This window comes from Pyrus communis, chromosome 9, assembly GCF_041283825.1.
Source record: "Pyrus communis isolate YQ-2024b chromosome 9, ASM4128382v1, whole genome shotgun sequence".
NCBI classification, from domain to species: Eukaryota; Viridiplantae; Streptophyta; class Magnoliopsida; order Rosales; family Rosaceae; genus Pyrus; species Pyrus communis.
In genome coordinates, this window is record NC_142573.1 from 1771252 (window position 1) to 1784800 (window position 13549).

Consider the following 13549-nt stretch of genomic DNA (forward strand, 5'->3'; position numbering starts at 1 on the left):
TAAGCACTAGTTTACACATATGTAATTTACGAACGTTTTTCATGGCATGCTAGAGTTTTCAGAAAACCTACTATGTAGTACTATATATGTGTTTTCCAAACAAGGGGTTAGTATGTTCATAAAGAAAATGGTTTTCTTACTATTAGCATTATTATTATAAATTTTGGTCCACTCACCCTTTGTTTTGCGCCCCCTTAGGAGTTAGAATCGAGGCATTCGATTCCGGCATCAGGGCACTTCCGCATAGGTATCATCAAGTCTTCCTTGTGTAGGACCCACTCCTTTATTCGTAACATTTTATATTAATTCTCTCACATTATTCTTGATTAGTTGTTTGCTCTGAACATGTTCCTGCAATTGCATACTTCATTATATTCAAATTTACACATTTTTTTTACGTTCGTTCTTTCTTTATATGTTGCATGCATGTTCAAAATGGCTTCATCACCCTCGGGTGTCGGCCAACATGTGCCTATTCTGATATTTGGTGATATAGGTGTCAGGGCGTGTTAGCATATGGTTACATAACACATCATATGCACTCTTTCACTTCATCCATTCAGCTTGTATTCTATAGTAAAGATCTCCATCTAATCCTCCCTTCTTCTTTTCTTTTTTTTGCAATAAAGATTCAAGATAGCAAAAGTGTTCACTCTTTGGTACTTCCTGATTTCTAGTCCTCACACCTATCTCATCTTAACTCCATTCCTAGTGAACTTGCACTTGCACTTCATATACTTTGTCTTTGACCTACTTGGGTGAAGATCTTAAGATTCCAACGCTTTCTGTCAAAGGTTAAGCTTCACATTTACTTCATCTTGTGTTTTATTTATCAACACTATATCATCTGTGAAAATCATACATAAAAAAATATCATCTATCAACACTTATATCATCTGCGAAAAGATATATGACAACGAAATTAACTCGCAAAGTTTCATTCGTGAATCGGATTAGCAAAAGAGCTATAATGGTTATACACTCAGCACTAACCTTAAATTAATCCAGCATATCTTGATTATGTTGGAGGAATCCTCATAATTTGGCTGTTGTAGCAATCAGACAGCACTTCAGGTATTAATATATTTGTTACCAATGCCTTTTCCCCACGTATCGTATAAAATGTGATAAATTATATAGCACCCTGATCAGTACGCCTGCTTCCTGTATATATAATTGTTTTACTTTGTATGTATGAGAGTTCTATATTAAAAAAAAATGAAAAAAATAAATTAAATTGAGAGACAGAGGCATGAAATCCATGGATATGCCGGCTGGTTGTAGTTGTAGGTGGGTTGGTGTGTTACCACGATGTGGGCATATTAACAATAAGCAAAGCAGCAATGTCGAGAGGAATGAGCACATCAGTTTTTACCGTTTACTACTTTACCCTAACGCCCTTGCTACCATCCTTCTCCTTCCTTTTTTCATTTTACAGTAGTTCTCTCACCCTTAAATTTCATTTCATATATATCACCTCTGCAATTCATCTATATGTATAGTGATTACTTTTACCTCCATGTAATACATAATTACACTTTCAATACTCTGCAGAAAGAAGCCGATTTCTCTTCCTCTTTCACTCCTTTGTAGACTCTTCCTCCTCGGCCTAGTTGGGTAATTATTTAACTTTTCCATTGGTTTTGTTTGTTCATAATCTGCGTAATGCTCTCATAAAGCATACATTTTGATTTACTTAAATATCATACGACGAGAAAGAAAGATACGTTGTTGCAGGATTTCGGGTCAGATATTGGATTATAATGGCATCAAATACAGTTCCCCAGTACTTTCATCCACTATGTCGAATCTTGTGCCAATCTTTACTTTCATATTGGCAATCATTTTTGGGTAAGAAGGGGTTTTGTTTTGTTTTTCTCGTGTTATGTACTGATCGAATGTGCTAGCGTTGCTAGTAGTACAATATTAATATCACCTTCTATTCTATTTCTTTCTAAACAAGGATGGAAACACTAGATTTAAGGAGATCAAGCAGTCTTGCTAAATTGTTGGGGACTCTTGTGTCGGTATCTGGGGCATTTGTAGTTGTTCTATACAAGGGCTCAACAATCTTAAAGTTAACAGCTTTATCACTGCGGAGTTCCTTCACCCGCACTTGATTATCTCAGACCAGACAATGTGGGTCTACGAGGTCTTCTCCTCGCAATCACTTTTTTTTTAGCGGCAGTATGGAACATTTTTCTGGTAATCCTACACTAACCCAGTAACAGCCTGTTACATTGTCATATTTCCTTGCGAATAACGAACTCCTGCTATGACCTTGATTTTTCCCCCTCCCTCGGACATCCTTTTGTGAAGAATTTTCCATCAAAGGTGACCGCTGTATTCTTCTACACCTTCTTCATGACAAGCCAATGACAATATTTTTTCTAATTGTAGAAACGAATCCAAACGCTTGGGTACTAAGGTCTGACGTTGAGATGATCGCCATTGTCTGCTCAGTGAGAAGAACCTTAAACTTGATTCTTGAGAATGTTTGTAATTCGGTCTCTTTGACCTTCAAATTGATATACACACTGGTTTTGATTAATTAGGCCATATTCGGGAGTGTGTTTCGAGTTGGTGTTCGTTTGTGGTGCTTGCACGAAAAGGGACCTATCTTTGTATCCATGTTCAAGCCCTTGGGAGTTGCCGTTGCAGCATTCATGGTGGTCATCTTCCTAGGCGACGTGCTTTACCTTGGCAGGTACGCAACAGTTTCTCTTAATATCTACATCATTAGATTCAATCCGAAACCTTCTGATAGATGCACTGTCCATTTGCATTGTTGATGAAAAGACATGTATTAGTCAAGTACATTGGAAACTTTGTTGAAATTTATATGTTTGTGGCAGTGTGATTGGATCTATGATCATTGCAATTGCATTTTATGCTACAATTTGGGGGAAGAGCAAAGAAAAAAGCAGTCTTGTGGCGAAGGAAGTCCACGCCTAGGCACAATCCACCAAAAAGACCCCTCTTTTGCATTGCTTAAACAACATTTCATTCACTAGAGGAACCAAAAGTTTCAAAAGAACATTTTTCTCATTCACTTGTATTTAATTTTGTTTTTTCTTCACTTGGTGTATTTTGGGAAACAAGAATGTATAATGAATTTTTATAAACGAGCTCTATTAAATGAGAGAAAATTGAGTATAACAGTTTGACTCAAAGAGTAAGATCGTGTGCATTGAGAGTTGTACTTGTGAAGGGTCGGATGATTTACGAGAACTAGGTGGAACAAGTTCACCGTCATTGTGCCATTCTAGATCACTATTACACAGCCATGTGGAGCGAGTCTTGCACTCAAGGTGCCAAAAAATGATAGAGAAGTCATTCTACTCAAAATTTTCTCTCCAAATACAAGGGAACTTGTTCTTTTATGAGAAATACATGATCAATCAATTCGGACAATCCTACTAAAATTTCTCCCCTAATATTTGAGGGCATGTACATATACTGTCCTGCTACCTTAAGGTCTTAACAGGTGGGTGATGCAGGCCATTCACAATTAATGCAAAGGCTGCATCAGCAGCTCAACATTAATAGTTTGGCTTCTTGCTAGTTGGTTTCTGTGCCACTGTAGCTTTTTGCAGCAAATTACTATCAAATATGGGGATTTAGATTATTGAAATTTAATCTAACGATTATAAACAATGATCAACTTTAAAAGTTAAAATAATTTTATCCGTTTGATTAAATTTCAATAATCTGAATCCTCGAATTTGATGATTTAGGAGAAAGAAATCCAAAAATGATCTCTTTCTGCAAATTAATAAGCCGATGAATAGGTAGTCAACATTATTTTATTTTTAGAAAATTAAAAATCCTTTGTCATTTTCCAAGTTGTAAGTTGGAAAAATAAAGGCTTGAAGCATGCCGTTTTGAGTTGAGGCAATGAGGGCAACTTGAGGTATGAAATGTCCATGTTAATGCACGTCATTAGCAGTACTTTTCCAAATTAACTTATTCTGTCAGATCTTCGTTTTACGAAATTGGTTAGAAGAGTGTATTTTTCCACCGCACTCAAGGATGAGTTATTTTTTTTATAATTTAGATTAATTTAGTATAAATTGATTATCGTTTGTATAAAAGAAAGACACATGTTTATTAAATATTTTTCTGCCTGAACCTCTTATTCTTGGATTCTTCATGCTGCGCATGCTTGCGTTTGATACTTGTAATGACTTTTGTTGTATGTAAAACAATGAACTTGTTTGACCTAAAAAAAAAAACAATGACCTTGTACTGTATTTAATAACTTCATTATCCAGATGCTGACTGGTTGGTATAATACAAGGAGGAGGATTTTTTACCTTTCTAATCACTCTATTATTCCATACTTTTTTATTTGAATAATCATAATTAAACTACGTTAATATCTTATATTAATTTTTTTATAAAGATAATAAGATAAAAATTAATATATGAAATAAGGAGATAAAAAAGGGATGAGAATAGGAGGATGAAGAATCCTCTTCCGTAATATATATATTGCTCTTAAGGTGAGAGGAAAGAGAGCACTACAAATTCTGCTCTCCTTGCAACTTTTTCTTCACAAGAAGAACAAGGAGCATTCTGATTTCTGCAACCGCGAAAAGAGAGTAAGAGATGGTGTGGCAACAGCGCATATGGGGGGCCGTGCCCTTCACTGCCATGGCAATCGTTGAGTGTGCAGAAGTTGGCGTGTCAACAATAAGCAAAGTTGCCATGGCGGAAGGGATGAGCCACTTTGTCTTCATTGTCTACTACAACGCTCTTGGTACCCTCTTGCTTCTCCCCTTCTTCATCTACCGAAGGTGTGATTATCTTTTTCTTAATAATTTTATTTGTATTTTGTTGTTGGGGAAGCGTTGACTTCAATGTGGCAGTGCCCGCTACTATTTAAAAGTACAATTTCATTTTTTTCTGCAGAAACAAGCGACCACCCTTGACTTTCAGGCTCATTTGCCAATTCTTTCTCCTCGGCCTAATAGGGTAATTCTAGTTGCTTTCACTTGATCAAATTCGTATTGAAGTAATTGATATAGACATATAAATGATGAAGTATGCGATAATACCAACTCAAATGCATCTGATCCCATAAGAACTCCGAAATTAAATGAGTTTAGGCGATAATAGTATTAGGATGGTTTAGGATGGACCTCCTGAGAAGTCCATCCTACGATTCCTACCACCTCTTTCTTTTCCAAGGAAAAAACGGACATATAAATGATGAAGAAAACTGTACTGCAGGAGCTCAGGGAAAATTCTGTTTTTCGCCGGTGTCAAAAACAGTTCGGCTATTCTTGCGGCAGCAATGGCGAATCTCACCCCAATTTTCACTTTCTTGCTTGCCATAATTTTCAGGTGGGAATATCTTTTAAGTTCATAAATTGTATGTACTTCTGTGACGGTCTATATGTATTTGGCTAATAAGGACTTCAACTTTAGGATGGAAAAGCTAGACTTGAGAAAAGCAACCGGTTATGCCAAATCCTTGGGCGCCATTATAGCAGTGGGAGGGGCATTGATAGTGACCCTCTACGACGGCCCTGCTCTTTTGAATTCTTCCTTGTCTTCCGGCTTGAATCACTCGACTCATAGATCTTTCGTCTCACAGTCATCAACCTGGATCTTTGGAGGTATGGTACTTGCAATCCAATGCCTCGTATCTTCGACATGGAACATCGCTCAGGTAAAATTTAATCCCACAACTCACCTCATACTTTGGTGCATTAGAAATTGGGAATATTTTGGTTTACCCTGTCTTATGTGTTACTCAAGCAAAACTTTGCTCGAGATGGGATTTTCTTGTGACATGTAAATGGTTTTTGTGATGTAGTTTGGAGGTTTTCTTTAGCACTTATTTCTTAGGAGGAAATTTCAAATTGGTAAATTTGTTTTGAAATCGATTGATGATCCCTTTTTTACACCGATCATCCCTCGTTTGATGCACGCCTTAATACTTATTTACAGCACGCAACAGATGCATTCTCACGCTATAAAAAGTCACTTTTGGTATCAAGCGTGGCATGAAGTTGTACTTCTTTTTGGTTAAATGAACTTGTACTTTCAGGCAGCCACTGTGAAGGATTACCCGGAAGAAATGACCATAGTCTTCTTCTACACCATGTTTCTGACAATTCAATGCACAGTTATCTCTCTAATTGTGGAAAGGAATAATCTGAGTGCTTGGAAAATGGAGCTTCCCATTGAGATAATCGGCATTTTGTATGCGGTGAGAAGAACGAAAAAACTTGTTATAGTGTTTATTAAGGAATTTTAATATGATCTCATCGTTTATAGGCAATCTGTGTGAGTGTGTTTCGCATCAGTGTTCATGTCTGGTGCTTGCACAAGAAGGGGCCTGTTTATGTAGCCATGTTTAAGCCCTTAGGAATCGCCATTGCAGCAGTTGTGGTGGTTGTTTTCCTTGGCAACACCTTTTATCTTGGCAGGTATGCTCAGGCACATAAACAAACTTTTGCATTTAAATGCTCTTCATCATGTTTATCAATGGATTTATTTCTTGTGCAGTTTGATTGGATCTATTGTGATCTCGCTGGGATTTTATACCGTGACATATGCACAACTAAAGGAGAAAATGATGGAGGTTGATAATGCAGTTCAACAATCAGAACCGTCGACCCAAACGACTCCGCTGTTGCGAAGCAGTAATGAAGTATGAAAGGCTAATACCCGGAAATTGGAGTTTCAGAAAAGAAACTTAGAAGAATGTGTAATAGGTAATGCCAAGATTTTATTGGCATAAAATGTGAGGCATGCCAAATTCGGATTTGTATTGCAACATTTATTCGAAATTTAGTTTAAATTATGTAAACAAAAAACTCTTCCCACCCAAAACTCCTGCCAACCTTTCGTTCTTTCCACACAACAGTCACGACTCACTCACTCCCTTCAAACCTTCATAAACCAACTCCATCCTCTTTCACGTTTATTGACACATTGATATAAATTTTAAAAGAATGGATGACCAAACTTCGTTTGAAAGGTATTGAATTTCTACTCATGCATCTCCGAATTGAAAACCCCCCTCCTCCCCCTCCCTTCCTATATTATTGAAATAGTTTCAAACCTTTTTATCTCCTCCTAATAATAAAAAGACTTCTTAACCAAAATGGTCCCTGAGATTGTCATAAGTTCTTACTTTGGTCCCTAAGATTGTCCACCATTTCAAATCGCATGATCGTTTTGGATAAAAAAACCTAATTAAAAATAAAAAATAAAAAATAAAAACCTTCGTTTCTAAGATTTGGAAGAGGTATGGCACCAATTTTTTTTTGTACATCTTTTTGTTTGTTTAAAATCTTTTGCCAAAATGTTAAGTTTACCACATATTTATACTCTCTCTCTAATACAAATGATAGTATAAATATTTAGTAAGTGTACCATTACTCAAAATCTTGAGTTCATGTTTTGTTTGGCACAACAACACCTAACACATAAGAGCAACTCCAGCGTTGCAAAGGCCCCCTAGGGCAACTAACTATTGAATAGTCTCTAGTGAACAGTAACTGCATTTTGCATCTCCACTCTTTACACTGAATAGCCATGGCAATCGTCAATAAAATATTGGTATTTTTTATTTTACAAAATAATTTTATTTGTAATTTCAGATAAGATTTTTAATCGCTCTCGTTGCGCCACGTGTCATTATCCGAAAAGACAATTTTTTGTGATAGATTTCGATAAAATATTTATCGAATGCCATCGTACCACATGTCGTTACCTTTTCATAATTGTTGAGGATAGATTTCCAATAAGATTTTTAACCAATCACGCTGCGCCACGTGTCATAATTTGTTTACAATCTTTGATGATAGGTTGCGATTAGATTTTTAACGAACGACGCTATGTCACATGGCATTATCTACAACCTAATCCTTTCTTTTTCCTCCATATAACCCACTATCCATCCTAAGAAATCGCACACCAAAATCAAAATCTCTATCATTATTCATAGTTTCTGCTTCCTTCTTACAATGTCTTCTTTAAGGATGTTGTGGGAAATTGATGAGTAAGAAAAAGAATTGTTTAAGTAAGGAGAAGAAATGTTCAACCTCCAGGTGGGCGAAAATGTGATGGAATAGGAAGAAGATGAGGAGCGTAGAAGGAGAGATGACAAAGCAAGAAGCCAAAGAGCCTCACATTCCCGTCAAGTTATCCAAGTTGCGGCTCAGATATGCAGGTCCAGCCGTTCCGTAAACATTGATAGAAGCAAGCAACGATGAGGTACGGATCTCTTGGACGATTATTTTGTCCGTAACGGTGCATTCCTTGAACGGGCGTAGAGTGTAGATGGGTGTTATTCATGACAACTTATGAACTGACATGCATAACTCTGAATTTAGGACAATCTTTGACAATATTCCAACATTCCCACCGGGTGAATGATTTGTTTTTGTTTTTGGTTTTGGCATCATACCAAGCTTGTGCTTAAAGTATCTACACAATGCGGGAGAAGAAATAATTATAATCAAAGTAACTAATGTAAATTTGGGTATAGTACAAACAAATAAAGAATATATTATTACCTGATCCGTTAAAATTTTCCCACTTCGAAGATTAGCACTAGCTTGTGCCAAGACGTCTCTTCAAAGACTAAACGATTGGTTGAGTATTCTCCAACAACTGGACATTGATTATTTGGTTCTTTTCCCACCAATTTTCTCAAGATAATTGGTATGAATAAGACTCTACATTTCTCGCAACTGCATCTCATTACCCGTAATCGGATCAAGAGTAATTTCAACCCAACTATAACACAACGTAACATCTTCAAAAAGCATCCAATTCGTACCTGCATCATTAGTCATTTTGTTGGAAACCAATTGGATTGAAACTTTGAGAGAAAGATTGGAATGTGGTTGAAAGTATTTGAGAAAATCTGAAATTGTGGTGTAAGGTAGAAGATAATGAGAAAACATTTATAGAAAAGTAACATCATTTTTTTTTTAAATTTTTTTTGGATTATTTTATTAAATTTTTTAACTTAATTAATTTCTGCCGTTGGATTAAAAAAAAATTTGAAATCCAACCCTCCAGATTGTGCCATGTGGCACAACATAACATTTTAGAATTTTTAAATGTTATTTGTTTTTTTTTTTAATTTACAAAGGCGAATAACATGGACCGTTGATCTTAAATCCAACTGTTGATATTGTGCCACATCATCTAGCCGTTGGCGGAAGGTTTGATTTTTTTTTTATTTTGACCGTTGGAAATCCAACGGTCCAAATAAGCTATCCATTGAAATCCAACAGACGACGTTGCGCCATGTGCCCCACAACGGTAACAATTCAAAACTCGGCGCTGTGGGCCTCACCAACTGAAAAGTTGTCGATGATGCGCCCCCAAACGCATGTGAACAACACGCGCTTGACGTAAATTTTTTTAAATCATGGCTGACGTCATCATGATGTTAACCTTGCAGCACATGGCCCCCAGACTCTCGGACCACTGATTGGAGCCAGGCCTCTCACTCGGCCCCTCTCAGTCCACACGCCCACATGGGCTGGAGCTTGCAGCTCTGGCTATTAGGTTGGAAAAGTCGCCAGTCCATCGGGCTAATTGTCCCGGTGGAGTTGCTCTAAGGGATAGGAAAGGTTGGGTTGTTTCCAACCGATAATCAAGAAGGTCTACTTATAAGGATGTTATAGTGGAGCAAAACAAAATCATTCTAAGAGAGAGATGGGATGGAGGAGGTGGTTTCAAAAGGATGTTCTGCCGTTCACGGCCATGGTTACGGTGGAGTGCACAAACGTGGGATTAAACGTCCTATTCAAAGCAGCAACCTTAAAAGGTCTAAGCTACTATGTTTTCATCGTCTACTCCAACCTAGTTGCCACTCTTGTCCTCCTCCCTCTGCTTTTCTTGTTTCCAAATCCCAGGTAATAACAACATCCATCTCTTCACTGCATACGAGATTTACCATGCTCCGATAATTCGAGTCTTCGTTTCGAATTCGATGCAGAACAGGACTTCCTTCTTTCAACCTCTCTCTCCTCCTCAAAGTTTTCCTCCTTGGACTGATCGGGTATTAATATGTAATTCTGCACATGAAAAGCTATGGTGGTTTTTGATTAATTTTGTGTTTAATTAAGTAATTTAAGTTGGTTATTATGTTTGATTTTGATCAATTAAGCAGGTTTTTGGCTGATTTATGTGGATATATAGGCATAAATTACAGTTCACCAACTCTTGATTCAGCTATGAGCAACCTCACACCGGCGTTTACCTTCATACTCGCCGTCTTCTTCAGGTTCCATTTTATCTCTTCCCCCTGTACTATGTACATGTCAAACATACATTACGGACTTTGCTTGACTCCTTACTAGTAAGATGTTACTTCTCCATACATGCAAATCATAATTTGACACGCATGCAAAGTAATTTGTTAAGATTATAGAAGAAAACAAGAATGTACATATATTGTGATTTTTCTGCAAGTAGAAGCGGCTTACAAATATCTTCACCAGTGGTTGTACAATGGACAAGATGCCTCCTATTTGAATGATTAAAACACAAAAAAAATATTATGCTCTATGAAATTTCTTGTGAGGTATAAAGCTATGTGATGTGATGGTGCTGTCTAATATGATATGAGTGGATGGATTTCTTGTACTTTTGTGTATGTCAATTTCTTCTTTAATTTTAGGATGGAGAGTTTAGCTCTGAGAAGTTACAGCACCCAAGCTAAAATCATGGGCACTTTAGTATCAATATCAGGGGCATTGGTAGTGGTTCTTTACAAGGGCCCTACGATTTTATCCACTCCATCTGATCCTAATCCATCTCCAATGTTAAGCACACCACCAACAAATTGGGTAATTGGAGGCCTCCTATGTGCTCTTCAGTATCTTCTCTACTCAACTTGGTATATACTTCAGGTATATACATATATATGTACAACTGGAGGCCTACTATGTGACCTCGTATTGACTGTTTCGTGACCATGTATGGACCATGTAGCACACTTTTATTGTGGAGCCAAAAATAAGGCAGAAACACTAAACTCTAAACAGTCTATACATATATATGGTCGATGTCTCGTCACAAAACGGTCAATGCGATGGCAATATCTCATCATGCTCCATTAATTTACTCACTTAATCCTTTAATGTTTAGTTATGCTCGCCTAATCTTTTAATGCCTCACTATTGTTGTTTAGAAACAAAGGTGATTAGAAAATTTAGCCTTGATCATTCTGCTGCATATTTCAGACCCATGTCATGAAGGCATATCCAGCTGAGATAGTTTTAGTCTTCTTATACAACTTGTGTGGGACAATTATATCAGCACCAGTATGTTTTATAGCAGAAACAAACTTGAGTGCCTGGTGGCTAAGGCCTGATATTGCATTGGTCGCCATTATTTACTCGGTACGTGAGTGAGGACTGTCAGATTCATAGAGCTACTATGCTACTTCAGGAAATGTATAACTCTCAGAACTTTTTCTCCTTTTCTAAAGGGATGCCTTGGTTCTTCCTTCGGTTCGCTTGTTCACACTTGGGCCCTGCACTTGAAGGGGCCTGTCTATATATCGATCTTCAAGCCGTTGTCTATAGCCATTGCTGCTGCTTTGAGTGTCATTTTCCTTGGTGATGCTCTCTCTCTCGGCAGGTACTCTCTCTCTCTCTCTCTCTCTGTCTCTCTCTCTCTAGGAAGGAGTGCAAAATGACTCTTTTCGGAGTTACAATAACAAATATTGCCCTATGATCTTCCTAATTTTGCAGTATTGTTGGAGCTATAATTCTGTCCATGGGGTTTTATGCTGTAATATGGGGTAAATCGAAGGAAGAACAAATGAAACCATTGCCTATTGGTATGGGAAAGGTCCCTCTGTTGGAAAGCTACAAAGTTGAAAATATGTAAAATTATGTGTACAATGAACATTTAGCTGATTAAGGATTGTTACGTATCACTGCTAGCACTATGATCTAGTGATATTTTTTTCACTTAGTAAGTGGAAGGTTTGGAGTTTGAGTCAATTTGACTCTCATAAATTGCGAGTTCAATCTATAATTATGACTTATATAGCTTTACCCAAATTGCCGCCCCTAATATAATAAAACTATGTATTGAGACTCAATAAATGGTAAAACAACTTCCAATCATAAAATCACATTTCTTAATCAGTTTTATGAATATCCTACCAAAAACCATCATAAAATCTATTTTGACCTTGAATAACTTTAGGACTCAATAATTGATAAAATCGCTTTTCAACGGTTTTGTTCGTTCCATCTAAACGTGATTATTGTTGGTTCGAACTAAAATTAATCTTTGTGAGGACAAAGCTCAATTAGGCCTAAACGTCAAGATAAATGCTAAGGGAATCTTCTTAAAAGTTGAACTCTTCATGAAATCTCTATTGCCTCACATTTTAACATCAACTTCTATATCAATTACAAAATATTGTGTCAAAAACATGAAGTGACAGAAAATATAAAGACTCTCACTTTTAAAAAGTCCCTTACCATTTCTCAAACATCAACTCAACCAAGCTGGCATAATGTCATATAATAATTTGATTAAATTTGTCCTGAGCTACATAAAACAACTGTGAATTAAGATTGGTCCCCGTCACTCGTCACAAGTTGCCAATGAATGTTGACTCAGAAGCGCTTAACAAGAAGCCAATAAATCGAAGGGGTCCCCTGATTGCACACCATTTTTTGTCCTCTAAAATGAAATGAAAATTTTGCATCATAGAAAACACTAGAACCCCAATTAAAAAAAGTTATCTTAAAAGTTCAAAACAGCACGAAACTAGCACAATTGTCCCCCTTCGATTATTGCACGCAATTGAAAAATGATCTTAAAACATACATTATTGGACCATATCATATATTATAAAGTTTTTTTAAGAAATGACATCCTATACCATAATCATAGAGATGCCTTTCATACTAGTCATCAAAGCTTTCTTACATTAGGTGCAGATTTAGGCGTAACTAAGATAGTTAGAGCAGTTTGCACTCAAGTTCGAATATGTTCTTCATAGTTTAGACTGTTGAAAAATGTAAAACTCCGCATAAAATAATTTATAAAACAAAATAAGCCTTATTTTGAATGATTTTTTTACAAATTGGATCGAGAGACAGTATTTTTAAAATCTCACGCATAATTACATGCACATATGGTTAAGTTGTAGATAATATTAATCTTAATTAGTGATGGATCAATGACCTGCTTCTTTGAAGCTTAATAATGTATAGAACGGGTTGCTTGTTTGAGTTAAGTTGGGACATATATCAATAGGAGGTGGATTGTCTGCCCTTCCATTTCCATATTCTTCCTATGCCTTCCTGTTTGTGTGGTCACGATTAAGCTACATCAATATTTTATATTCCTATTACTTTTTGTTTTATTATTTCTATAAAAAATTAATATAAAATATTAACGTGGTTTAATCGTAACCACACATCACAGGAGGGTATGAAGAAAGTATGAAAACAGGAGGACAGACAATCCACCTCTATATCAATATTGACCAAAGAACATTATCAATGATGACAAACAGTGAGCCGCTAATCCGCATATC

General features: G+C 36.6%; 2 protein-coding genes and 1 long non-coding RNA gene across 4 annotated transcripts; all 3 read left to right on the forward strand.

Moving 5' to 3' along the window:
• The first annotated feature begins 1218 nt into the window (after window positions 1-1218).
• On the forward strand, window positions 1219-3156 carry LOC137739276 (uncharacterized). The gene is made up of 3 exons (XR_015966946.1): window positions 1219-1617; window positions 2401-2462; window positions 2556-3156. It is a non-coding gene; the product is annotated as an uncharacterized LOC137739276 (long non-coding RNA).
• A 1316-nt stretch (window positions 3157-4472) lies between these two features.
• On the forward strand, window positions 4473-6846 carry LOC137741154 (WAT1-related protein At5g40240). Its single transcript, XM_068480957.2, has 7 exons — window positions 4473-4799; window positions 4915-4977; window positions 5236-5349; window positions 5434-5677; window positions 6059-6220; window positions 6289-6440; window positions 6520-6846. Exons 1-7 carry the CDS (start codon window positions 4612-4614, stop codon window positions 6668-6670), a joined length of 1074 nt encoding a protein of 357 aa, XP_068337058.2. The 5' UTR covers window positions 4473-4611; the 3' UTR covers window positions 6671-6846.
• Window positions 6847-9559: 2713 nt separating this feature from the next.
• LOC137739277 (WAT1-related protein At5g40230) lies at window positions 9560-12008 on the forward strand. 2 transcript variants are annotated; one of them, XM_068478829.2, is made up of 7 exons: window positions 9560-9893; window positions 9977-10039; window positions 10151-10264; window positions 10661-10892; window positions 11226-11384; window positions 11474-11625; window positions 11739-12008. In XM_068478829.2, exons 1-7 carry the CDS (start codon window positions 9694-9696, stop codon window positions 11875-11877), a joined length of 1059 nt encoding a protein of 352 aa, XP_068334930.2. In that variant the 5' UTR covers window positions 9560-9693; the 3' UTR covers window positions 11878-12008. The 2 variants fall into 2 exon arrangements, with proteins under 2 accessions (XP_068334930.2, XP_088555681.1); XM_088699555.1 differs by having other exon boundaries at window positions 9567-9893; window positions 9977-10049; window positions 10180-10264.
• Window positions 12009-13549: the final 1541 nt, after the last annotated feature.